This window comes from Micromonas pusilla (genome assembly GCF_000151265.4).
Source record: "Micromonas pusilla CCMP1545 genomic scaffold MICPUCscaffold_5, whole genome shotgun sequence".
NCBI classification, from domain to species: Eukaryota; Viridiplantae; Chlorophyta; class Mamiellophyceae; order Mamiellales; family Mamiellaceae; genus Micromonas; species Micromonas pusilla.
In genome coordinates, this window is record NW_003315886.1 from 931,963 (window position 1) to 956,658 (window position 24,696).

The following is a 24,696-nucleotide window of genomic DNA, read 5'->3' on the forward strand; positions in this document are numbered from 1 at the left end:
AACTCTGAAAAGACAGTAACCTTACATGTACTCCCCCCTTTTCCTCGAATTAAAAGAAATCCTGGAGAGCATCCATGCTCAGGGTACCCTCCTGAAGCACCTTCACCGCGTTCGCGGTCGCTCGCGCGCCCGCGATCGTGGTGACCATCGGAATCTTCAGACCCACGGCGGTGCGGCGGATTTCGCGACCGTCGCGCATGTCCGCCTCGTCGCCGTTGGACGTCACAACCATGAGGGCGATGTCGCCGTCGCGGAGCATGTCACCGATGTGAGGGCGGCCCTCGTGAACCTTCTTCGCCACGGTCACGGGGAGCCCAGCGTCTTTCAGCGCCGCGGCGGTGCCACCGGTCGCCACCAGCGTCATTCCAATTTCGGAGAGCTGCTTCGCGATTTCCGTGACGGCGGGCTTGTCCGAGTCGCGCACGGAGATGAACACCTTACCCGTGCCGTTCGGCAGCCTCTGCCCCGCGGCGATCTGTGCCTTGGCGTACGCCCTCGTGAAATCCCTGTCGATGCCCATCACCTCCCCGGTACTGCGCATCTCCGGTCCCAGAAGCGTGTCCGCGCCCGGGAACTTGTCGAAAGGCAACACCGCCTCCTTCACGGCGACGTGATCGATCACCACCTCCTCCGTGAAGTTGATATCCTTCAGCGTCGCGCCCGCCATCACGAGCGACGCGTACTTCGCGAGCGGGTGACCAATCGCCTTCGCGACGAACGGCACGGTGCGAGACGCGCGCGGGTTCGCTTCGATGATGTACACTTCATCGTTCGGGGTCACGGCCCACTGGATGTTAATCAGGCCGATGACGCCGAGACGCTTCGCGACCTTCGGGGTCCAGTCGCGAATGATCGCGAGGGACTTTTCAGATATCGTCTGCGGAGGGATGCTGCACGCGGAATCTCCAGAGTGCACGCCAGCCTGCTCGATGTGCTCCATGATACCGCAGATAACGACGTTACCCTCGGCATCGCACAGGGCGTCGACGTCGAGTTCGGTAGCGTTCGCGAGGTACTTGTCGACGAGCACCGGCTTTTCCGGGTCGACCTCCACGGCGGTGGTGATGTAACGCTTCAGGTCCGCATCGGAGCTGACGATCTCCATCGCGCGTCCACCGAGGACGAAAGAGGGGCGGACCATGACGGGGTACCCGATGTTGTTCGCAGCGACCAACGCCTCAGCCTCGGAGCGAGCGACGCCGCCGGGGGGCTGGGTGATTTTGAGCTCCTCGAGAATCGCCTGCCACCTCTCGCGATCCTCCGCCGCGTCGATGCTGTCAGGAGGGGTGCCTAGGATGTGGCAGTTGCCGTTGCCAGAGGCAGCGGGGATCGGGTCATCCATGAGCGCCTTCTCGAGGCGGGTAGCGAGCGAGAGCGGTGTCTGACCGCCGAACTGCACGATGATGCCCTCGGGGCGCTCAGCCTCGACAACGTTGAGGACGTCCTCCACGGTGAGGGGCTCAAAGTACAGACGGTCGGAGGTGTCGTAATCAGTGGACACGGTCTCGGGGTTGCTGTTGAGCATGATGGTCTCGTACCCAGCATCCTTCAGAGAGAAAGCGGCGTGGCAGCAGCAGTAGTCGAACTCAATGCCTTGGCCGATGCGGTTAGGTCCGCCGCCGAGGATGAGAATCTTCCTTTTATCGGTAGGGTCGACCTCGTCGTTGCCGTCGTAGGTGGAGTACATGTACGGGGTTTCCGCCTCAAACTCCGCGGCGCAGGTGTCAACACGCTTCATGGAGGCGGTGACGCCCAACGCCTTGCGAGCCTTGCGCACCTTGCCCTCGGTAATCTTTAAAGCACGCGCGATCTGAACGTCGCTGTAGCCGCGTTTCTTCACCTCGAACCAGTCGTTCTTGTCGAGCTCAGACAAAGAGCTCAAGCTCTTGAGCCAGGTCTCGGTTTCGAAGAGGTCTTGCATCTGGCGGAGGAACCAAGGATCGAATTTCGTGATATCTTGGATCTCCTCCGGGGTCATGCCAGCCAAGAACGCTTCGTGAATGACGGTGATGCGCGCCGGGGTCGCCTCCGCGAGCTTCTCCTTGAGCGCGACCAAGTCGCCTTGCAGTTCGCCATCCTTGGGGTTGAGCCCCCAGCCGGAGAGGCCGGTCTCGAGAGAGCGGAGAGCCTTGTTGAAGGACTCTTGCCACGTGCGCCCGACCGCCATTGCCTCCCCGACGGACTTCATCTGCGTCGTGAGGTAGGGCTCGGAGCCGGGGAACTTTTCGAACGCGAATCGCGGAATCTTCGTGATGACGTAATCGATGGACGGCTCGAAGGACGCCGGGGTCTTGAGCGTGATGTCGTTCGGGATGCCGTCGAGCGTGCATCCGACCGCGAGCTTCGCCGCCATCTTCGCGATCGGGAAACCCGTGGCCTTAGACGCGAGCGCGGACGAGCGAGAGACGCGAGGGTTCATCTCGATGATCATCAGCTCGCCGTCCTCGGGGTTCACCGCCATCTGGACGTTGGACCCGCCGCACTCGACGCCAATCTCGCGGATGATGTCCACGGACGCGTCTCTGAGGCGCTGGTACTCCTTATCCGTCAGCGTCTGCGCGGGCGCGATGGTGATAGAATCGCCGGTGTGCACGCCCATGGGATCGAGGTTCTCGATCGAGCACACGATGACGACGTTGTCCGCGAGGTCGCGCATCACCTCGAGCTCGTACTCCTTCCACCCGAGGAGAGACTTCTCGATGAGGACCTGCGTCGTGGAGGACGCGTTCAGGCCGCCGGTGACGATGTTTTCGTATTCCTCCATGTTGTACGCGATGCCACCACCGCTTCCGCCGAGGGTGAATGCGGGTCGGATGATGAGAGGGAAGTTTCCGATCTCCTCCTGAATCTTCAGAGCTTCCTCCCAGGTGTTCGCGGTGCCAGACGGAGGCGTCTTCAGGCCGATCTTGGTCATCGCGTCCTTAAACAGCTGCCTGTCCTCGGCTTTGTTGATCGCGTCCAGCTTCGCGCCGATGAGCTCGACGTTGTACTTCTCGAGGATGCCGGTCTCCGCGAGGGTTTTCGTCAGGTTGAGCGCGGTCTGACCACCCATCGTCGGGAGCAGGGCATCGGGTTTCTCCTTCTTCAAGATTTCCTCCACGAGCTCCGGGGTCATCGGGCCGACGTACGTGCGGCTCGCGGTCTCCGGATCCGTCATGATCGTCGCGGGGTTGGAGTTGAGCAGGACGACTTCGTATCCCTCGCTCCTGAGCGCTTTGCACGCCTGGGTGCCGGAGTAATCGAACTCGCACGCTTGCCCGATGACGATCGGCCCCGCACCGATGATCATGATCTTCTTGATGTCCGTCCTCTTATTCGAGTTCGTCGCTTGATCCCACGCGCGGAAGACGGGGGATTCTTCGGATTCGGCCATGGCGCGGATCTGCGAAGAGCGCGTCGCGCGAACGTTCTTGCGCTTGGACTGCGTCGTCACCTTGGAGGTAACGGGGACGCCCATGGTGTTCGCGATGGAGGAGACGGCGGAAGCCATCATCGCCTCGGATGGTCAAGCCGATCGCTTTTTGCGCTGGGTGATGAAAAAACCCTCCGCGTGCGCGAGGGTATAGGCGCTGATCAGGTGCCGCGAGAAAAGTCCCTCCGTTAACACACACGTAAACGCGCGGTTGAGTCGCAGCGACTGCCGTGAGACGACGCGCGCGACGGTGTTCTGCGCCGCGCCACGGAGCGAGTTCAAACAAACAAAAAAGCGAGCCGCCGTTTTCCGGCGCGACATTCAAAAAATCACCGGTTAAAAATCGAGTATGGTAGTTTACTCTTGTATGAGCAAATAGTTGAGATATTTTTAAAGTGCGTACACGTACTGTACTCTCGGCTCGTTGCCGACTGTGCCGAGAGTGGGTGCCTGCCACGGGGCAGTCGGCCTTTTGAATCTTTCTCGCTCCTTTTTCCCTCTTCTCAACCCTGCTCACGCGCCACCGCGCCCTCGCTTCACGCCGCCGCTACCTACCATCCCGTTCGCGCACATATCGTCTAGTTCTCTATAATCCGGTACTCCGCACGGCAACGGCCGCCCGTCCCTGAGCACTAGCCGATCGTGCTGCGGCCGCGAGAGTATTTCGCTGTACCGCCTCCCGCGAAAAACGACCAAGTTCGCGACGCCGCCGACGACGACGCGGCCGTGCGCGTCGCCCAAACCCATCACGTTCGCCGGCCTCGAAGTCACAGAGAGCGGCCAGTGCGATATAGGTCTATCTAAGTGCCCGATTTTGCACCCCTGGCCGAAGATTTCGAGCATGTCCAGGTCGCCGTACCCGTAAAACTGATCCCGCGTGTTGTCGCTCGCGAGGCACACGGAGACGCCGGCGTCGTCGAGCTCCTTCATCGTCGTCACGCCTCGTCGAGTCGGGGTTGAAATTCCGCGAACGTCTCGGTTCTGCAGCCACTGGTTCACGATCGGGAGCGAGACGACGGTAATGTTCGCCTTTTTCGCCTCCAGGCATATCTTGTGCAGCTCCCCCGGGGATTGCGCGGCGAGGGAACAACAGTGCCCGCACACGACTCGTCCGGTGAACGCGTTCCTAGCGGACGCTCGCGCGATGTGAAGCAAACCCTTCGACGCCTCGTTCCCGTTCTCGTCCACGTGAAAGTCGAGATCGAGGTCACGTTCCTTCGCGAGCCGAAAGACCGTGTCCAGGAGCGCGTCCATGTCATCCAAACACGTCGTGTACACGTCGTCCGCGTATCCGCCGCGATCCGTGCACGACACCGCCGCGCCGAGGATGCCGCCGTTTTTTTTCACCAAGTCCGCCAGCTTCGCGGCCTCGGTCTCGTCGCGGAAGAATCGTAAAATCGTCAAGGCGACCCCTTGCAGTTCTATCCGTCCCTTCCACTTCTCCCTTAACTCTTTGAACACCGGCCACACCAGCGCCCCTTGCGTCGCGTTGCTCATGAGATGCGTGCGAATCGCCGACGTCCCGTGCGCGTACGCGCACTTCAAGCTAAACTCCATGCGCGTGTACACGTCCTCCTTCGTCCAGTGTCGCTCATCCTTCGCGCACGAGTCGTCCGCTCCGGCGAGCGAGCCTGACTGGTTCCTGCTCCTCTCGCACGTGTGTCCTTTGTCGATGTGCGTGTGCAGGTCAACGAACGTGGGGAACACCATCCCGCCGTCGACGTCGACCTGGGGAAGGGTGCTCGACGAGATCGACGATGAGCTCGAAGCCGGGGTCACGGACGAGACTTTACCAGTGCGGATCTCAATGTCCACGAAGCTCAGACCGTCGTGATCTATCGCGAGGTCTCCCGCGCCGTGCACGCAGCACGCGGGGACGTGCGCGTTGCGAAGGACGAAGTCGGATCCCGACGGAACGTTCGGTAGCCACGACGACCACGGCGCGGATGGGATGGACATCCCCAGCACGACGTTTTAGCGCGATGAGTGGCCTTCGACGCAGTCGTGATACTGATGGTGTATCGCCCCGGGCCTTATTTACGCGGTTCGTCGACCACACGACGCCCCGGGGACGTTATCCCCGCGCGCAAAGCGCGTCGGAAAATGACGGGTCGCGTGCTGACGCGGTCCCGAAAAGAAAGGAATGTTGAGTTCGATGAGCTCGCGCTCGCGCCGAGGCGATGAAGGTGAAAAATCGAGAAAAAGCGAGAAGAATCAAAGAAATTCATTCTTGACGGTCTATCGGCGAGTTAACTGCTCCGATACGCAATTTTCGATGGGCACCTCTTCTGCAAAAAAACAAAGAAAAAACCAAACAGCTTCACACGCGCGCGAGCGTCGGGGCTTGGGTATCCACGCGGGATACCCCACTCGCTGGAAGGTAGGTAGATAGAGCATGGCTGAGAGCTTACCACCCGGCTCCGTGTACGCGCTCACGCAAACGGTGCGCCTCTCTCGCTCTTTGCCGGTCCTGACACACCACGACCACCGTCGCGACAACTGCATTTTAGGTTTGTTTACGTCTCCGCGTTCCCCAACCGTCTCATCTTCCTCAGGACTTCGTCTTGCTCGTCCTCTCCGCGATCTTGTTTCTGTACATCATCCCAAGGAAGATATGGCGATGGATGGTTCGTCGTAAGAAAAAGACGGAATAAAGCGGTGCTCCTTCGTTCATCAGGCTGTCGGGTAGTGGAAAAAAAACAACGAGATGGTGACGACGCCACCGACAGCTCGGGCGAGCGGCCGTATACACGTCGACGTCGAGGCCGCGAATGTCGAGAAACGTCTCGCTCCGGTGTTTGAATACCTGAACCGCTACCTCCCATCCAGCGACGACGACGGAAACGGGGAAATTGGAGACGCACTGCACGCTGCGGTCAAGGACGCGATCGATGCCGCGCGAGGAGGTTTACGCGACGCGCGTTCTCTCGTGTTCAGTGCGCTTTTCTTCGCATGGGTCGCGTCCACGCCCATCGTTGCGCCTCGTGATCCATTCCTCGCGACGAGCAAGTGGAAACTTCCCACGGGTTTGTTCGTCTTGCTGGTGAAAAAGTCTGGACTTGAACAGAACCTGCGAGCGAAGCTACGCGACGATGTCCCACCGCACGTGTCGAAGTACCTCGACGCTGAACTCCAGGGGTATGATATTGAATTCATTCACGAGAGCGAAGGATCTAAGAAGCTCGACGAGAATACCGTAGAAGAAAGTAAACCGATGAGTCCTCGTCCTCTGAAAGTCGCCGCTGAGTCCGACGAAGGAGAAGCGGCGTCGCCTTGTGGACGGTGCTTTGCAGTTGTGAACGAGTGGCTCCTCCTAAACGAGTTTGCCACCGGTGACAGAATCTCCTCCGCGGTGGAGAGTATCAAGCGAATAGTTCGAGAATATGGTGGAGAAGGTCGTCTCACGGCCTCTATGCTTTTGAGCTCGAATGCGTTTCACTCCGCCAGGCGAGCTATATCCCGGTCGGATGTATCTCGTGAGAAACACTTGAAAGTCGAGCAAGAGTTGATCGCAATATTGAACAGAATCACGACACGGCGAGACGGAGGTCGGTCTGAGAAGACTGAACATCGAAGCGATGATGGGCTAGCGCTGGCGATCGACTTGCTGAGTCCACTGCTAAGGGAGCCAGAGATGACCTTAAGTCGGCTCGTGCACACTGCCGCAGTGCACTCTTCTCAAGCTCCGTTTTTGGTATCCGCGTTTACTGCGCTGCCGGGTCTCGCGATGCTCAAACTTGAACCAACTCATGCACCTTTCATCTTAGAAGTTCTTGTACGAGTGCTTCGTAATTCGCCGTTAGAGCTCAGGGGTTTCAATCAACTCGCGGGGATCAAAAATCTAACGGTGGCGTTGTTCGGCGAACACGCGAAGGAAGAGGAGAGCCTGGGTTTTTTCGGGCATCGTTTCTTGGCCCCTCGACGTTCGATTCTTGATCCTCGTGAAACGTTGCTGATGGTTTTGTTTCCAATTTTGGTCGCCGGAGGTAGTACATCGCCGTCGAGTAATATCGATGAAGGAGAAGTCGGAGCAAGCGGTTCAGAGGGCGAAATGTGTGCTTTGCAGATTCTTCGTGCACTCCTTGTTGGAGACGACGCGAGCGGTGCTACGGATGTCGATCCCCCGCTCTCGTCGAGTGGACTCAAGTTGCTTGAAAGTACGTTTCCTGGGGCTGTTCTCCTCTCTTTAGGTTCATACGTTGACTCAAGGGGTGCGGATAGCATAGGATCTTCCCCAACAGATTTAACAGGATGCAGCGGGTCTTCGTCCTGTCGAGGTGCGCCGGAGAGGACTCGTGATCTCGCCGCGAGTTTGCTACGAAGTTGCGTCAGAGCGTTAGAAATAAGCATACGCAGGCGTCTTAAGAACTCAGATGATCCTGAATTTACATCGCTGCTGCATTCTCTTGCCGTCGCGGATGCGACTGCCGCCGTTCGACTTACTTGGCATACGCGAATTGTGATGGAGCGTGTGATGGGTCCGGCTCGAAACCTTCATCCGCTTCCCAAGCGTACCCCTCCTACGGCTCCAAAGTTTCAAGACATGGGATTTGGTTCTCCCACTGGTGTCACATCATTCGCTTTAGCTTTAGCTGACCTCATGCGGCTCTGTGCCATGCGTGCCGTTAGCACGGTGGACTTGGTGGACTTGCTGCGAGGTGAGAGGACAACCGGAGTAACGGAGGGAATACTTGGAAGTGAGGTGCTCGCAGGCAGAATCGAAACGATTGAGAACGCGGAATCACCATCTCTGCTTCGCGCTGCACTTCTGATGGCTTCTTCTTTGGCACTCCCAACTTGCACGATGAAAGAGTTTGGAGTGGTGCAGAGAGAACTTTTGCCCAAAAGTTTGCTTTTGATTTCGCGCTCTGAAAATTCTGGGAATTCGGAGAACACGACTGCAGAGGTTCTCTGGGTGAATTCATCGGTGGTAGATTTCCTTTCGCGCGTTTTACTGACCCATATTTCTGGTTCCAAATCTCGAGCTTCAACCAACAGTGACCGAGAACTGGAGGTGTTCTCACGGCAACTCGCCACCGCAGCTGTCGCTGGAAACGAGAAGCTCGCTTTCAATGTCGAAACCGAGGCAAACGTCGCCACGGTCGCAGGCGTATTCCAAAATCTCAAAAGTTTACACGCAGCGCTCTTACAAGTGACGGCATTGGAAACGGAAGCTCTGGAGAAGAAGTCCAGGGAGAAAGCGAAGGATATTCTCTTGAACGCCGTGCTAAAATTAGTCGGCGTGTTAAGCGCGATAGGTTTGCAGCTCGAGGTGGAGAAACTATTCGATTACTTTCCCGAGGAACAGTGCAAAAAGCAGGTTCTCACGGCGTGTCAATCGAAAACAGGGCGTCGAAATAGCAAATAGTAAAGAATGAAATAGTTGAATTAAATCCTAGCACTATTTAAATCGCAGGTACCCGGTGAGGTTCAGGCACGAACGCTTTCATGCGCGCAATTCGAGACACCACGGTTAATTTTGATTCCACGGGAACTTCGTTGTCAGACAAAGTCATTATATCCACTCTCACAGCTCGCCATTCAGCTGGAGAAAAATACTTTCTGTGCGCTTGAACGCTTTGGAATAGCGTGTTTAACGCATAAAGCAGCATCCCACTCGCGAAGCTTTGATTCCGACTGTATCTTAACTCTTCGAGAGCACGTTCGGCTTCACCCAGAAGCAAACGCATATCTTCTCTGTTTTGTTTTCTGCGCCTTTGCCAACGAGTTCCTGCGAATAATAATTTCTCAGTTGCTTTCTTGAAATCACGAACCAGTGCTTCGCTTACCAACAGAAGTTCCTGTCAAAGAAATCGCAGAGAAGGCGGCTAGCACCGCCGGCATACCGGCCTCGTGGTAAGTTCCATTCAAACGAGATTCTTCAAATAAAACACCGCGCGAAGACTCAGGTTCGAAGAAAAATAGGAAGTAGAATCAGCCAACCATTATTGAAAAGTTCAACCTGTTCGCCCTCATAATTTGGTCCATTTGCATCAAAGCGCTTTCCATGTCCACCTTCATGACTTGAGTTTGGATTAGGAGCAGTTGCATCAAATCTCCCTGTGACGTTTTATCGACGACGACGGCGTAAGTTGAAGGGAACGATAGAATTTTACGCGGCATAAATCTGGTTTCTCACCCCGAGTATATTCTGAAGTGGAGCCTTGAGTTCTTCTTCAACACGCGCGGTTACGAGAGCGAAAGGATCGGGCTTGTCCGTCGTTCCTTCAGGTGTCGTTCCGCCACCGACTGCTCTATACGCACGATAAAGCGCCGCGCTATAACCCGGTTTTGTCGCCTGGATCGTGTACTGGTTAAGCATTCGGTCAAGCGAAGCTTTAGAACTCTGCAAAAGTTATACCGTCGACTGAAATCGCAAATTAAACTCGAATTTATGGCAAATTTTACCTCCAACTGCTGGAGCCCGACCGTGTCGGTACTTTGCTCGAAAGTTCGAGAGAATTCGGATCGTATTTCCCTTGCGCGAGGGTCGTTTTAATTTCATAATTTGCGTGGTTAATAATTAAATTTTTTGTGTCAAAGAATCGCGACGTTCGAGTTGTGCTGCAGATAAACGATTTCATGCCCGACCTCCAAGGAGTTTCTGCGTGAGTGCGCCAAAACCGGAGCAAACCAGACCACATTCTTTGCAATAACTGATCCAAGTCGCTCGAGCCGCACAGTCTGCTGTGTCGTATAGTGTATAACGAAAGCGTGCCTGTGAAGAAATGACGGTTAGTCGCGTCTGCGTTGAATGAAAGGAAAAATTCGATCGACAGGAATAAAAAGTACCAATGAAACTCACCCACTGCCGAGGCTAATGCTCCGTACAAGACCCATCGACGTTGCCACTTTTCCGGCATTTTATGTGCAGCCAAAATCTTTTTGGCGCTCAAAGAAGCTTTCGTCCCTTCGTCCTTCAGCAAGTTCACGAGTCTCCAAACGTCGGCAAAACCTTCCTCTGCTAGGGAGCCGCTCGCCGAGCTCGCCTCGGGAGTTTTCATGAAGACTGGGGAAGGGGTCCGGTACTCGTCGTGCTGTTTCCTCGCCGATTTCCTGGCCGTGAACTCCGTGTTCACCGCTTTGCTCAAAGGACTCTGCGGCACTTTTCCCGAGTGTGCTTCGTGCAACGCATCTTGGCTCGCACCACTTGGCAGGGTGGCTTTCGACGCGCTCACTCCTTCTAGTGAGCCGAGTAAGTCGTGGAGTGAGTCGCTCAGCATCGAACGGAGGGACTCGTTGTCGAACTTCTCCGCGCTCGTCCCCCATGCCGCGGCGACGACACCGGCGTTTCGGTGAACTTCGCCGACAGCAGTCGCGAGGCCGAATTGCATCGCGGACAACGCCCGTACTTTCGCGTCGATTTGAAATATCGGCGAGGACGTTTTCCGCTTTTGAGTACGTATAGGGTCCAACTTCCCTGTCTTCGAGCCGCTGAACGTCGACGTGCACACCGAAACGATGTCGCGTCCCCACTTCAACACCTCCCCGAAAAAGTGTGAAGGCCCTGTTCGCAGGAGCATGAACCACCACAACCCCCGGGAGGTGTCGTGGAGCTTGGTATCCCAAAAACCGAGCGACCTCGTGACATTGTGAAGGTCGTTCAGGAGCTCTCTAGACGCAGCCTGTGAAGCGGAATGTGAGAGGGTATTTCAGACGTGTGGACTGAACGACGACGCAATGAGAAAACGAGGAATAATCTTTCGCGACCTCTCGCCTCGTACCTGGGCGATTTCTAGCGCAGCCTGAGCGGCTCGTGCGAGTTCGGCCTCTTTCGCCTCCTCCACGTTCCCATCCGACGACAGAGCCGCTAAGACGTGAGGTTCCTTCAGCCAGAGCGCGGTCGGACCCACGCGCCCTTCGCGGTCGAAGAAAACGGGGAGTGTGCTGCTCGAGCTCGTCCGCAACAATGGGTTGCCCTTCCCCGAGATGTCCCTCAGCCACGACTGCGAACCTTTGGGGGGGAGTCCGTGATCCTTTGGGGGAGTCGTGTCCATCGTGGACGGCGACTTCCCGCGAGCTAGACCGTCTCACTCGCACGGGAGTGGAGGGGTCGCGGGGGGGGTTGGACCTGCAAAAAAGTGCCGTGTTTGTTTGATTTCTTCGACCTTTTCGCTGAATTTTTCTGAGCGGCGAAGCAGGCGGTGGCGGATTTCTGTGCTGATGATGAGAGGGATTTTGGGCTACGTGTACGGTGATTTTGACGGTTTATTCTTGAGTTAAATTTTTACATGCATTCTTTCCTAGAACGCGGCCAAGAGCGACGGCTCCATCTCCGCGGGCGCTTCGTATCCCATGAGGTTGATGTACGTTGCGGTGACGTTCGCGAGGCCGGCTTTCGGAAGGTCGTCCCGGAACTTGATGTTCGCCGGGAGCGCGGGGCCTCCGATCGCGACCGGAACCGGCGCGAGCGTGTGCGACGTGAGCGGCAAAGGAGTGGTTCCGTCCGCTTCGAAGAGGCACTCGTTCTTCTTGTTCCTTTGCACCATGTCGTCCGCGTTTCCGTGGTCCGCGGTGAGCAAGAACATGCCGCCGAGCTCATCCACGACGTCGAGAAGCTCCTTCACGCACGCGTCGCACTCTTCGCACGCCGCAATCGTCGCGGCGAGGTCGCCCGTGTGCCCGACCATGTCCGGGTTCGCGAAGTTCACGCGAACGACGTCGTACTTTTTGCTCCTCAGCGCCTCCTTGCCCGCGGCGCAAATCTCGCGCGCTTTCATCAACGGCGCCTGGTTGAAAGGAACGTTATCGGACGGAATCTCGACGTACGTCTCGAGGTCTTCCTTGAAGTACCCGGAGCGGTTGCCGTTCCAGAAGAACGTGACGTGCCCGAATTTTTGCGTCTCCGAGCACGCGAACGTTCTCAGACCGTTCGCGGCGAGCACCTCCCCGGACGTCCTCTCGATGAGGGGCGGGGGTACGAGGTAGTTCGCGGGGAGTTTAAGGTCGCCATCGTACTGCATGAGTCCGGCGAATCGAACTTTCGGATATCGAACGCGGTCGAAGCTGTTAAAGTCCGGGTACTCGAACGCCTTGGAGATTTCCACGACGCGGTCGGCGCGGAAGTTCGCGATGACGACGGCGTCGTCGTCCTCCACGGTGCCCACGGGCTTGCCGTCCGCGTCGGTGATGACGAACGGTTCGACGTACTGGTCGCTGTCGCCGCCTTCCTTCAGTTTGTTCAGCGCTTCGATCGGGTCCGTGAACTTGTGCGGCGCGTCCCCGAGGACGTGCGCCTTCCACCCGCGCTCGACCATCGCCCAGTCCGCTTCGTATCGATCCATCGTGACCTTCATGCGTCCGCCGCCGGACGCGACCTTGGCGTCGCATCCCTCGAGCTTCGCGAGGTCTTCGACGAGGACGCGCATGTACTCGTGGCAGCTGTTGTCCGGGACGTCGCGACCGTCGGTGAGGACGTGCAGCCTGAGCTTCTTGCATCCGTCCGCGACCGCGCCTTGGCAGAGCTTCAGGACCTGGTCGTACCTCGAGTGCACGCCGCCGGAGGAGAGGAGCGTGATGACGTGGAGCGTGTTGTCCGCGAAAGCGGGCTTGACGTGCGCCCAACCGGCGCCGGAGTACACGCTCTTCGTTTCGAGCGCGATGTCGACGAGAGACGCGCCCTGGGCGATGATCTTTCCCGCGCCGAGGGCGTTGTGGCCGACCTGCGATCGAAGAATCGGACGAAAAGTTCGTGAGCGGGGTTTCGGAGGAATAATTACCGTCGGAGGCTCCGAGAGCGTGCGCGATCGGTCCGAGTGATGAAGACGAGGGATATCGCGCCGCTGAAGCGTACCTCGCTGTTTCCCATGTCACCATCAGTGGGGAGACCGACGGCGGGGCCGTGAGCGAGGACGGAGCGGTAGTACCCGGGGCCCTTCGCGGCGAGCGCGTCGATCGTCGGGGATTTCGCGACGTGACACGCGTTGTACTGATCCGTCACGGGGTTTTCGCCCCATCCGTCCAGGATGCACACGAGGACGGGCTTCTTCTGAGGAATCACAGGGTGAGGAGCGAGTTCCATGACGCTTGAGTGTATGCTCCAACGACGACGCGCGCGTGTAAGTCAGGGAGGACGAGCGGGACAAAGCCCTTTTCACGAGTGCACTTTTTTCGCGCCGTCGAAAACAGAAAGCGCCGCAAAATCTAAGCGCCAAGATGGCCTCGCCACGAAGCGTCGTCGGCACGTTCACGTTCGACGGGGACGAACCGCAAACGGTGCGTTGATTCGCGCGCTGTGCTCTTCGTCGTTCGATGACGACCTGACGACTCTCTCTACTCTTATCGCAGGTATCAACCGAGATCACGGGCACGGTGTCCGAATCCCTCGTCGGCTTCAGGCAACAATGCATGGAACACCTCAGCGAGTACATGAAGCTGAAGGGCGACGCGGTGAATGCGACCGAGGTTCACGCGTTCGATGACAACGAAGACGTGGAGGTGGAGGAGGATAACGTGGACATGATCCTGAAGGGCAAAGCAGGGTCGAAGAAGCAAAAGACTTGATGAAGTGCGACGCCGCCGCCGCCGACGACGACGGTGACGCGCCCAGGTCGAGTAGTACCAGTAATCTAAAGTAGCCCTTCTAAACATCAGCGAACGCGCTGTTCACAGAAGAAATCCTCCCACCGGTCGCCCTTGGGGTTCTTGTTCCCCCCCGACATCGTCTTGCTCAGCTCTTTCGCATCCGTGAAGATTTGTTCGATCGCTTCTTCTTCTTCTCTTTTCCGCTTCGCGTGCAACCTCGCCAGCGAGGGAGCGACGCCGTCTAAGAAGTCTTCGAGCTCGTTCGCGTACTTTTCCGACTCCGAATGTTCCCCCGCCACCGTGTCCTTCGTCTCGCGCTCCGGTTTCGAATCCTTCGAAGCTTCTTTCGCTTTCGCCTCGTCGTTTGCTGCGTTTTTCGCCGCGAGTTCTCGCCCTTGTTTCAGGTCCTTGTTGTCTGGCTCTACTTTCAACCCGGCGTCGTACGCGACCACAGCTTCGTGAGACTTCTCCAGCGCGAACAAGGCCGCGCCCTTGCGGAAGTAACCCTTCGCCCACTCAGGGTTGAGGAAGATCGCGTGGTCTGCCGCGGCGACGGCTTCTTCGAACCTCCCGAGTTTCGTGAGCACCGCGGCTATGTTCCCGAACAACGTGTGCAAGCCGCTCGCGAACATCACGAGCGGGCGCGCCTCTCGCTCTTTCGCGGGCTCGCGCGCGTCGTCGTCGTCATTCCCGTCTTTGTCTTCTTCATCGGGCTCGCTCGCGCGTCGTAAGATGCAGAGCTCCGCGGCTCGGACGAAGGACGTGAGCGCTTTCTCCAGATCGCCCTCCGCGAACGCTTTCTTCGCGTCGTCCTCCCGCTCCTCGCGCGTGTACATCCTCCTGTTCGAGCCCTCCCTGTACTTCGCCTGGTCCGGGTTTCCTTGGCCATTGAAGAAGCACGGCTTGTCTTGGCGTTTGTAGAACTGTAACCTTCGCTCGGTCTCCGCCTGCGACGCCTGCGTTGGTTGGAGCAGATGGACGAGGAAAGGAAGGGAAGGACACGTGAGGCCGACGTCGTCGTGGCGAGTCGCGGACGAGCTCGTCTGACGAGACGGCAGAGATCATCACGGGACGCACCTCTTTCAGCCACTCAGGCTTTGAACTCGCCATGGCGCGCCGGTCACGCTGCCGTCTCGCCTCGCGCTGTGAACTTTTGTTTGCTTTCCGCGCCTCCGGCGGTCACAAAAGCGTGTTTCGGCGTCGCGTCCACTCCACAAGCGTGAGATGCTGAGCAGCCGACCGCGCTTCAACGTCACCCCAACCACTCATCGGCACTCCCTCGGTGCTCGCCGTCATCGCTCCGTGGCCGTCTCGCGCATCAGACCTCGCACGAACGGAACATCGGTAGGCACACCTTCCATCGAACCGCGCGCGAGATCCCTAAAACCTCATCGCTGAGCTCTCTCGCCTCCGCCGGTCCCTTTTCGCAGGCTGTCATGGGCGACGCGACCGCTGCGCTTGAAAGCCTGGAGCTGAACGAGGAAAGATTCGTCGGCCTCCTTCGTAAGCTCATCGGCGAGGTCGAGAAGCTTCAGAACACCGGCGTGGGGACCGCGTACGTCCCTCAGGAGGACCTCGCCATCAAGCACGTCCTGGACGTCCTCGCGCCGCACCGCGTGGAGAACGGCGGACCGCTCGAGATCGACCACGTGACGTACGCCGAGGGAAGAGGCAATCTCATCATCAAGTACCCGGGCACGGGTACCGCGGAGGACGTCCTGAGCTTCGTCGGCAGCCACCTCGACGTCGTCCCCGCGAACCCGGACGCGTGGGACGTCGACCCGTTCTCGCTCACCGTGGACGGGGATAAGCTCTCCGGGCGAGGAACCACGGACTGCCTCGGGCACGTCGCGCTCATGACGACGCTCTTCTCGCAGATCGCGGAGTTGAAACCAAAACTGAAGACGTCGCTGACGTGCGTGTTCATCGCGAGCGAGGAGGCGTCCGGTCCGGGCATCGGCGTCGACGGGCTCGTCGCGGAGGGGAAGCTCGACCACTGCAAGCCCGGTCCCGTCGTGTGGGTTGACTGCGCGGACAGCCAGCCTTGCATAGGCACGGCGGGTGCGATCACGTGGCACCTCACCGCGACCGGGCATCGGTTCCATTCCGGTCTGCCGCACAAGGGGATCAACGGCATCGAGCTCGGCATGGAGGCGTGCGCGCGCCTTCAAGCGAAATTTTACGAAACCTTCCCTGCGTGCCAGAAGGAACGCGATTACAAGTTCATCACGCCCTCGACGATGAAACCGACGCAGATCAAGTGCGCGCCTGGGGGATTGAACCAGATCCCACCGGAGGCGACGATCAGCGGAGACGTTCGCCTCACGCCGTTCTACGAAGTCGCGAAATTAAAGCAGTGCATCGAGGACGAGGTCGCGGCGATGAACAAAGACATCGAGGCGTTGCCGACGCGCGGGCCGTGTAGTAAGTATGTCATCAACCCGGAGGGCGCCGAGCCTATCGTAGGAAGATTATCGCTCGAGTGGGGGGATCATCTTCTCACCGGGATCGCGTGTGACCTGGAGAGCCCCGCGTTCAAGCTGATGTGCGACGCCATCAACGAGGTGAAAGGGAAGGCAGAGCCGTACTCGTTGACCGGGTCGCTTCCGCTCGTGCACGAGATGCAACAGGAAGGTTTCGACATTCAGCTTATCGGGTTCGGGCTGATGTCGACGTACCACGCGGATAATGAGTACTGCTCCCTGAACGACATGAAGGATGCGGCGAAGATCCTCTCGAGGCTCATCACGAAGTTCGGATGACGGGCTACCGTAGACTTGCTTAGATGTGTGCGCGAAAATTTACGTCCACGTCACGCATCTTCTTCGTTCTTATCCTTCAACACCACGACCTTCCCTTCGCGACGTCCGTCAGAGAAGCGCGCGCGCCCGCTCCCCACGACCGAGCGCAGCACGAGGCTGATGCTCTGCACGTCCTCGTCACTCGCCCGTCCGGTCTCGACCAACGTCCTCGGACGACGAAGCCACGCAAGCGCTGGTGGGCGTGCCACGACGACGCTCCGACGTCTCCGCGTCTCGAGAACGATCGCGATGGCGACCGCGACGCTGCCGGCCGCGCCGAGCTGGGACGAGCTCAAGTCCGCGGCCGCGGGCACGGAGACGGGCATGAAGATCGCCGCGGAGGAAGAACTCCGCGCGAAAGGCGAGGGCCCGGCGCACGTCAAAGCGAAGCTGCGTTTGTTCGGCGCGAAAGAGGAGGACGTCCGATTGACGTTCTATCGCGACCACGCGGGATGGTGCCCCTACTGCCAGAAGGTGTGGATGATGATCGAGGAGAAGAAGATCCCGTGCAGAATCGAGCGGATCAACATGCGAAGCTACGGCGACAAGCCGGACTGGTTCCTGAAGAAGGTCCCGTCAGGGCTGCTCCCCGTCATCGAGCTCGACGGCGAGATGATGACGGAGTCGCTCGTGATCATGCAAGTTCTCGAGAGGGAGTTCCCGGACATCCCGATGCTTCCGGAGGGCCAGTTTGAACGCGCGAACACGCTCCTGCGCCTGGAGCGTCAGCTCTTCTCGGACTGGTGTGGGCTCGTGTTCCGACCTTCGATGCCCGGCCCGTTCGGCGGCGGCGGAAGGAAAACGTTCGAGGAGACTTTCGATAAAGTCGACGCCGCGCTCGGGGAGATGGACGGTCCGTGGTTCCTGGGCGGCGACACGCCGTCGATCGTGGACCTTCAGTACGTCTCACACATCGAGCGGATGAACGCTTCGTGCTTGTACTGGAAAGGGATGAACCTCAGAGGACAGGAGAGGTGGGCAAATATCGAAAAATGGTTTCTCGCGTTCGAGGAGAGGCCGTCGTACAAAGCGTGCAAGAGCGATTACTACACGCACGTGATGGACATACCACCGCAGTACGGACCGGGTTATTCCGACTCCGGTAAGGAGGTCGAGGACGCGCAGAGAGCGATCGACGGCGACACGACGTGGGTCCTCCCGGTGAACTTGTCCGCGAACGACCTCGAGCCGACGCCGGACTCGATGAACGCTTCCGACGAAGCCGCGAGGCACGAGGCCGCGTACATGCTCACGGCGAACGCGAAGGCGATCACAAAGTTCGCGTGCAGGGGGAAGGGGGAGAAGGGCGCGAAGCAGTTCGGCGCGCCGTTGGCGGATCCGTACGCGGTGCCAAACTTAAACTACGAGAGCAAAGTCGACGAGCTGTTGCGGGTGACGGCTTCGCTGTTACTGGACGGCACCGCGGAGCCGTCGGGAGGGAAAACGAGCCAGGACGGCGCGGACGTGGCGAAGTGTCTCGCGTATTTGCGCGACAGAATCGGTGTGCCTCGGGACATGTCCTATCCCGCTGCGATGCAGCTTCGAGCGCATCTGAACTACGTGATGGACGCCGTGTGATCTACAACGCTCTCGAGTTTGCTATAGCCTAATAATCAACCGAGCCGCGCTTCTCGCTCTAAGACTTCGCTCGTGAACTTCATGAGGATGTTCGTGCGCGGCCTCGCCTCGCCCTCGACCGGGGCGTAGTACGCGCTCACCTCCGCTTCAAACCCGGCGTCTGCTAAGACGCCTTTCACTATTCCCGCGACGAACGCGCCGCAGTTCAGATCCCCGAAGTCCTTCGGGACGCTTATGAACCGGTTCACGAGAAGATCGCGATCGCTGATGACGTACTCGTCGTCGTTGTAAATCTCCAGCGAGTCCGCGCTCTTCCCGAACAGACTCCTCCACACGTTCGTGTTGATGAACTGTAAGATCCCTTGCAGTCGGTTCTCTCGTCGATTGCTCTTGTCCCTGCACGCGAGCACCTCGAGCATCCTCGACCCCACGCCCTGCCCCGCCTCCGAGAGCTTGTTCTCCAGCTCCGCTACGCTGCTCGCTCGAGTGCGATGATACTGCACGATCTCCGAGAACAGGAACGCGAACGCGCTCAGGCTCACTTCGGTTCTCCCCTGCAAGACGACGCGAAGACGGGTGACGGGCGCGGACGCGTCAGATCGGGTCCGGGTGGTCGTGCAGCGCTCATCACGCGGCGTGCGACTCAGGGGTTCGACAAGGTGCGGACCTTGGGAAAGGGGCGGTCGATGATACTAGGGGTTGGTCCTCGCTGCATGGCGCTTTCACCGCGCCAAGCGGAGTGCACGCGCGAACGAAAACGAGCGCGAGCGGCCTCAAAACTCGTGCGCTAATTTCACGCAACCTCAGACGTTCGAAGCGCGCCGCCGCCGCCGACGCTCTTCAGCGACCTCAAGTGCACTCGGCGAACGTCACGCGAGCGTCGTGTCGCTGTTAGGAATCAACGAGACCGCTCGCTGGTCGTAGGGTAGTTCGCGATGGGGGGTATAGGAGGGAAAGGCAAAGGCGCCCGGCGGCGCGAGAAGCTGAAAGACAATGCGAAGTCGTTCGATAAGAAGACGGGGACGTTCCGGGAGCCGAAGCTCGAGCTCGTGGACGGGAAGGTTTCAAAACAGGATATGTTGAAGGCGCCGTCGTCGTTTCGGAGGTTCATGGAAGCCACGCGAAGGGCGAAGGAACAGGCGGCGAGGCGCGAGAGGCAGTACAACAAATCTCAAGGCCTCGACGTTTCGGACGACGAAGTCGACGACCCTCTCGTGAACGCCCCGGACGTGGGAACGGGCGCGAAAGCGAAGAGCAAAAACGACGCGGAAAACGAGTCGGACAAAGACACGGGCGACGACGACGCCCTCACGTGGCTCCGCCCGGACGTGGGAGGGGAAGAAGAGCCCGACGAGCTCGACGCCGCGGCGGAGCTGAGGAAGAAACGGAAAAAGCGCGCGGGCGACGAAGATGGCGCGAACGTCAAGAAGAAGTACCAGTCCCTGAGGGAACGCAAATCCGCGGCGAGGAAAGCGATGAAGGCGATGAAGGACGAGGACGAGTCGTTTATCTTCGGCAAGACCTCCGAGGCGCGCGTGGAAAAGTCACGCGGCGGCGACGTTTCGTTCGGGGAAGTCGCGGACGCGCCGCCGACGATCACGTTGAAAAGGAAGAGCGGCGGGAAGGGCGCGAAGCCGGTGCCGGTAGCGGAGTCTGGGCACAAAATAGCGGGATCGAAAGGCGCGGGGAACCGTCAGGCGCAGATCTTCCAGTCGCTCATGCGTAAGAGCGCGAAGGACGGCGGCGGGCAAAAGGCGCCGCCTGGGGTTGGTTTACGACGCGTCGCCGAGATGACAGCGCTACGGGAGCAGGTCATCTCCGGGTACCGGCAGATGAAGGGGAGGCCGAGTAATAACGGTCGGTCCGCGTCGTTAGCGACGGACCCTAGCAGACTGTTTTCAGCGGTAGGGGGCGCGACGATCCGAAGGGACGCGGGCAAGTAGGATAGACCTATAACGAGATGAACACGTTTCCCAATTAAATGCGCGAGGCGTCTTTACAAATCAGCGACTACAGGTAATAAGCGTTCGCGTCAAAATCGAGCAGATGTCTCGCGGCTATGCGTGCGTCATACCAATTGCCTAAGCCACGGGCTTCTTCATCACGATGAGGTACATCGGCGAGAAGATGCCGAGGTCGCCGCCCTTCTCAAGGTTGACGGCAGCCTTGAGGAGCATCGTGTGCACCGCCTGGGTCCCCTTCGGCGCGAAGCGCAAGAACTCGAGCACGCCGGTGAGGATGTGCGTGAGGTACGCGGCGCGGCGAGCGGACTTCATCGCCGCCTGCCACGGGACGCCGCCCGTGGTGGCGCGGTCGAACGTGTACTGCACTTCGAACCCGGCGCTCTTCGCCGCGGCGATGCAGTCTTCGATCGTGCGAACGTCGGGGAGCGCGTTGCCCTTGGCGATGCCGTCCACGACATCCACGTGAAGTTTGTTGTTCGGGTCGTACTTGTTCGTGCGAAGCCATTCGTACGACGAGAAGAGCGCGCCGGGCTTCAGCACCTTGAAGACCTGCTTGTAGATCGCCGCCGTGTCCGGGGCGTGGCACATCGCCTCGATAGAGTACGCCGCGTCGAACGTGTTCGGCTTGAAGACCTTGTGGAGGTCCATGAAATCGCCGCAGACGACGTCGGAGAGGTCCTCGATCCCCGCGGCCTTGTTCAGCAGCTTGTTGCGCTCGATCTGGTACTCGTTGATCGTGATCCCGGTCACGTGCGCGCCCGTGGCTTTGACGATGTTCCTCAACGGACCGCCGACGCCGCAGCCGAGATCGATGCACTTCATGCCAGCCTTGAGGCCGACGGTCTCCGCGATCGCGGTTTCCTGGCGGATGATGGATTTCTCGAAGGACTCGCCGACCTCGCGCGCGGCGAAGTGGAAGCTCTCGCCCCAGCCGTACTCGTAGAAATCGGTGATGAGCGAGTAGAACTTGTTCACGAACTCGGGGGTGCTGAGCTTCTTATCGCCGACGCCCTTGCCGTCTTCTTGGTTGAAGAACTCGTTGTACGAGCTGATGCCACTGTCGACGAGGTTCTTCGCCATAGCGCCGGTCTTCCCGGAGAAGACCTGGAAGGGGTTCTTCCTGAACAAAGACATCTTGACGGCGAGATACCCGCCACCGCCAACGCAGGCGGCGACGGTGATCCACTTCACCGTCGGATTCTCGAGCTTGACCATGATGTCGTCGACAATAGCCGGCGCCATGATCGTGTACTTTCCAATCAGCGGCGACCGAGAGTCGCGTTCGGGAGAGTGGCGGCCTCGACGGCGATCGCGAAGGACGCGTCTGCAAACGACCACGAAACGTTGGACTACCCGCCGATCGAGGTTCGGGCACGACGAGGGGCCAGGAGCGCTTCACGGACCATGGTATGGGCAATTAGTTACGAGTACGAGTAGATTTCGGCGAGTACGCGAAATAACGGCGGCAGCGCGGAGACGGGGAAGTTAGTTTTTCTCTGTTCGCACCCGCCTGACTCGTGCAGTCCTCGCCGCGCATGGGCGCGATGCTGAACACTCGCGCCGTCGGCGCCGCGAGGCTCGGGGCGTCGAGCGTCCGGTTCTCTGTCGGGAGGATCGCGCACCGCGTCCGACCGCTCGTCGCGACGCTCGCGAGGAGGAGGCACGCGATTGCGTCCGCGTCGAATGACCCGCCCGAAGTCGCGGTCCTCGGCGGAGGCGCCGCGGGTCTCACCGCCGCGTACTTCGCGGCGAAAGAAGGAGCGCGGGTCACGGTGTACGAGCGAACGTCCGAGGCGGGGAAGAAGATCCTCATGAGCGGCGGCGCGAGGTGCAACGTCCTCCCCGTCGCCGGCTCGGCCGCGGATTTCGTCACCGAGAGCACGCCGAGGCTGCTGAAAAACGTCCTCGCGTCGTGGAACGTGGAACGCTGCCGCGAGTGGCTCGAAGACGACGTCGGGCTCGCGCTCGGGATCGAGCACGTGACGAACAAGTACTTCCCGCTGAGTAACAGCTCGAGAGAGGTCCGGGACAAGCTCCTGCAAGCGTGCGTGAGCGAAGGCGTGAAGGTCAGATACGGCGCCTCCGTGGAGAGTTTGCGACGAACGGACGAAGGCTGGGCGCTGCGCATCCGAGACGCGAGCGAGGAGAACGTCCCCGTCGTCGTCCTCGCGATGGGGGGGCTGAGTTTCCCCGCGGTCGGGACGGACGGCACCGGGTACGCGATCGCGCGGAGGGATTTGAACCACGTCCTGAACGAGCCGTATCCGGCGCTCGTGCCGTTGACGGGCGCGCACCCGGGCGGGGAGATGATGCCGGGGGTGAGCGTGGACGTGTCCTTGGAGTGCGAGACCGTCGCCGTGGGGGACGAGAAGAGCAAGAAGAAGAAAAAGAAGAGCAAGGCGAGCCGGGAAGGTTTCCTGTTCACCCACCGCGGGTACTCCGGGCCGTCCGTGCTGGACCTGTCGCACAACGTCGTTCGCCCGCTCGCGCGTTTGGCGCGCGAGGGCGGCGCGTCCGAGAGGGACGACGAGAAGAGCGTCGACGGCACGACGCCGCTCCCGTCGCTCGTCGTGAACTGGTCGGGGGAGAGTAGAGAGATGTGGCAGACGAGGCTCACCGCGCCACCGGGGAAGGCGCTCGTCGCGACGCGGTTGCGAGACGCGCTCCCGCAACGCCTCGCGGACGCGCTCCTCGTCGAAGGCGGGATCGACAACACGTGCAAAGTCGCGGACTTACGTAAGGAGAATCGTCTCAAGTTGCTCGACGCGCTCACGCGATACACGATCCCCGTGGACGGGCATCAAGGGTATAGAAAAGCCGAGGTCACCGGCGGCGGCGTCGCCTTGGACGAGATCGACACGAAGTCGATGCAGTCGCTGGCGTCCCCCGGGGTGTTCTTCTGCGGTGAAGTGTGCGACGTGTTCGGTCGCATCGGGGGGTTCAACTTTTTGTGGGCGTGGACGAGCGGGCGGTTAGCGGGGATGAGCGCGGCGAGGAAGGTCCTGGACGGGACGCGAACGGTGGCGTAGCCGAATAGCGTGTGTGTGCACATACTTATCCAAAAAATTATTCCTCCGAAGCCGGCGGCCCCGAGGACACTTTCACCATCGCAGCCCGGACGAGCTGGTCTTCGCCCATCTTGTAGCCCTTCCTGAACTCCTCGGAGATCGTGTCTTCCGGGTGCTCTTCGCTCTCCTCGCGCATGATCGCCTCGTGGAAGTTCGGGTCGAACGGCGACCCGACCCCGGCCACGGTGCTGAGCCCTTGCGCGGAGAGGATCGTCATCAAACCGTCGACCAACCCTTCGTACGACTTCGCGATCTTCTCCTCCCCCTCGTTCTCCGTCTTTAAGTTCGCTTTCGCTAAGTCGAAGTTATCGAGCGCGGGAAGCATCGCTTCGAACACCCGGCTCTTCGCGTTCGTCGCCAGCTGCTCTTTTTCTTTGATCGTCCTCTTCTTGAAGTTGTCGAAGTCCGCGTTGAGCCTGAGGTACTGGTCCTTCAGCGCCCCGGTCTGATCTTCCAGACCCACGTTCGCGGCCTGGAGGTCCTTGAACGCGGTCTCGATCGCCTTGACCTCGGCCGCGAGCTCGGCGAGCTCCGGCGCGTCCATCGACTCCTCGAGCTTCGCGATGAGTTCCTCGCATTTGCTCGGCGGGGGGGGCGCGGATCCCTCATCCTCGTCGTCCTCGTCCTCGTCCTCGTCGTCGTCCACGACCTCGACCTCGGCCTCTGCCTCTCTTCTCTGGTTTTCTTCATCGTCCTCCTCGCCCTGGGATTGAGAGAGAATTGAGAACGTCAGTTGCCGGCGCGCGGGGTTGGGTGGATAACATAAACACGATTAAGAAGGCACGTCGCGTCGCCACTGCCCTAAACCCTCCGTGGCGACGATACCGGCGACTCCGAGGGGATGGCGAACACGAACGCACCTCACCGCCCGCCGCTCTTACGATGAGACGGGAAGATGACTTCCTCACGGTTGGAATCTTCGCGAGGCATCGCTCGTTCCGGGACTTGGACGCGAAAGCCGGCGTCGGCGTCTGTCGGCGGATGGGAACTCCTTTCGTCGATTCGCGACCGACGTTCGCGCGAGGCGCGACCGCCTTCGCGCCGAGCGCGAGGGTGGTGAAGACCATCTGATTACGTCGCGTACTAGGTTCGGAAGTGTTTAGGGCGTTGCGCGCGTTTCAGCGGGCACGTGCGGTCGCGTCGACGCGTGGTGCTCTGCCTCCGGATCGACCGAAGACGTCGCTTTGTGTGTGGCTTCGGAAAACTTCCACGACCGCGACCGCTCGCAGGACTGCGAACGTCGTTCGCGGGAAAAGTGCATTCGATTGATTAAGCTCCTCGAGGACGTCGTCCGCGCTCGCAGGACTCCATCGACGTTCTGTTATTCATCGTCACGCTACATATTGTCT

At 59.6% G+C, this 24,696-nt stretch overlaps 13 protein-coding genes across 13 annotated transcripts; 5 read left to right on the forward strand and 8 right to left on the reverse strand.

Annotated features, from left to right (window-relative positions):
* Positions 1–49: 49 nt before the first annotated feature.
* On the reverse strand, positions 50–3,373 carry MICPUCDRAFT_16722 (uncharacterized protein; the record flags this gene model as incomplete). Its single annotated transcript, XM_003058858.1, has 1 exon — positions 50–3,373. The coding sequence occupies one exon, from the start codon at positions 3,371–3,373 to the stop codon at positions 50–52; it is 3,324 nt and encodes a 1,107-aa protein (XP_003058904.1).
* A 552-nt stretch (positions 3,374–3,925) lies between these two features.
* On the reverse strand, positions 3,926–5,371 carry MICPUCDRAFT_58167 (cytosine deaminase/metal dependent hydrolase; the record flags this gene model as incomplete). Its single annotated transcript, XM_003058859.1, has 1 exon — positions 3,926–5,371. The coding sequence occupies one exon, from the start codon at positions 5,369–5,371 to the stop codon at positions 3,926–3,928; it is 1,446 nt and encodes a 481-aa protein (XP_003058905.1).
* A 391-nt stretch (positions 5,372–5,762) lies between these two features.
* MICPUCDRAFT_68245 (uncharacterized protein) lies at positions 5,763–7,626 on the forward strand (the record flags this gene model as incomplete). The annotated part of the gene is made up of 2 exons (XM_003058494.1): positions 5,763–5,855; positions 5,968–7,626. A coding segment is annotated over exon 2 (1,507 nt), but the record flags the coding sequence as incomplete, so codon positions are not given.
* A 471-nt stretch (positions 7,627–8,097) lies between these two features.
* On the reverse strand, positions 8,098–11,460 carry MICPUCDRAFT_58170 (uncharacterized protein). The gene is made up of 6 exons (XM_003058860.1): positions 11,137–11,460; positions 9,821–11,037; positions 9,552–9,756; positions 9,356–9,472; positions 9,202–9,262; positions 8,098–9,143 (listed from the first exon to the last, which is right to left on the reverse strand). The coding sequence occupies exons 1-6, from the start codon at positions 11,407–11,409 to the stop codon at positions 8,818–8,820; spliced, it is 2,199 nt and encodes a 732-aa protein (XP_003058906.1). The 5' UTR covers positions 11,410–11,460; the 3' UTR covers positions 8,098–8,817.
* A 154-nt stretch (positions 11,461–11,614) lies between these two features.
* Positions 11,615–13,460, reverse strand: MICPUCDRAFT_26927 (uncharacterized protein). Its single transcript, XM_003058861.1, has 2 exons — positions 13,206–13,460; positions 11,615–13,074 (listed from the first exon to the last, which is right to left on the reverse strand). Exons 1-2 carry the CDS (start codon positions 13,431–13,433, stop codon positions 11,656–11,658), a joined length of 1,647 nt encoding a protein of 548 aa, XP_003058907.1. The 5' UTR covers positions 13,434–13,460; the 3' UTR covers positions 11,615–11,655.
* A 358-nt stretch (positions 13,461–13,818) lies between these two features.
* On the reverse strand, positions 13,819–15,046 carry MICPUCDRAFT_39845 (uncharacterized protein; the record flags this gene model as incomplete). The annotated part of the gene is made up of 3 exons (XM_003058862.1): positions 13,819–13,876; positions 14,504–14,892; positions 15,014–15,046. The coding sequence occupies 3 exons, from the start codon at positions 15,044–15,046 to the stop codon at positions 13,819–13,821; spliced, it is 480 nt and encodes a 159-aa protein (XP_003058908.1).
* A 117-nt stretch (positions 15,047–15,163) lies between these two features.
* On the forward strand, positions 15,164–16,755 carry MICPUCDRAFT_33575 (uncharacterized protein). Its single transcript, XM_003058495.1, has 2 exons — positions 15,164–15,280; positions 15,367–16,755. Exon 2 carries the CDS (start codon positions 15,373–15,375, stop codon positions 16,696–16,698), a length of 1,326 nt encoding a protein of 441 aa, XP_003058541.1. The 5' UTR covers positions 15,164–15,280; positions 15,367–15,372; the 3' UTR covers positions 16,699–16,755.
* A 231-nt stretch (positions 16,756–16,986) lies between these two features.
* Positions 16,987–18,315, forward strand: MICPUCDRAFT_58175 (intracellular chloride channel family; the record flags this gene model as incomplete). The annotated part of the gene is made up of 1 exon (XM_003058496.1): positions 16,987–18,315. One exon carries the CDS (start codon positions 16,987–16,989, stop codon positions 18,313–18,315), a length of 1,329 nt encoding a protein of 442 aa, XP_003058542.1.
* Positions 18,316–18,350: 35 nt separating this feature from the next.
* Positions 18,351–18,872, reverse strand: MICPUCDRAFT_17157 (uncharacterized protein; the record flags this gene model as incomplete). Its single annotated transcript, XM_003058863.1, has 1 exon — positions 18,351–18,872. A coding segment is annotated over one exon (522 nt), but the record flags the coding sequence as incomplete, so codon positions are not given.
* Positions 18,873–19,250: 378 nt separating this feature from the next.
* MICPUCDRAFT_58177 (uncharacterized protein) lies at positions 19,251–20,258 on the forward strand (the record flags this gene model as incomplete). Its single annotated transcript, XM_003058497.1, has 1 exon — positions 19,251–20,258. The coding sequence occupies one exon, from the start codon at positions 19,251–19,253 to the stop codon at positions 20,256–20,258; it is 1,008 nt and encodes a 335-aa protein (XP_003058543.1).
* Positions 20,259–20,283: 25 nt separating this feature from the next.
* Positions 20,284–21,558, reverse strand: MICPUCDRAFT_58178 (cyclopropane-fatty-acyl-phospholipid synthase). The gene has a single exon (XM_003058864.1). It carries the CDS (start codon positions 21,519–21,521, stop codon positions 20,397–20,399), a length of 1,125 nt encoding a protein of 374 aa, XP_003058910.1. The 5' UTR covers positions 21,522–21,558; the 3' UTR covers positions 20,284–20,396.
* Positions 21,559–21,811: 253 nt separating this feature from the next.
* MICPUCDRAFT_70843 (HI0933-like protein) lies at positions 21,812–23,385 on the forward strand. The gene has a single exon (XM_003058498.1). It carries the CDS (start codon positions 21,815–21,817, stop codon positions 23,306–23,308), a length of 1,494 nt encoding a protein of 497 aa, XP_003058544.1. The 5' UTR covers positions 21,812–21,814; the 3' UTR covers positions 23,309–23,385.
* Positions 23,310–24,463, reverse strand: MICPUCDRAFT_70842 (mitochondrial protein translocase family). The gene is made up of 2 exons (XM_003058865.1): positions 24,208–24,463; positions 23,310–24,050 (listed from the first exon to the last, which is right to left on the reverse strand). Exons 1-2 carry the CDS (start codon positions 24,412–24,414, stop codon positions 23,346–23,348), a joined length of 912 nt encoding a protein of 303 aa, XP_003058911.1. The 5' UTR covers positions 24,415–24,463; the 3' UTR covers positions 23,310–23,345.
* Between the last annotated feature and the right edge of the window lie 233 nt (positions 24,464–24,696).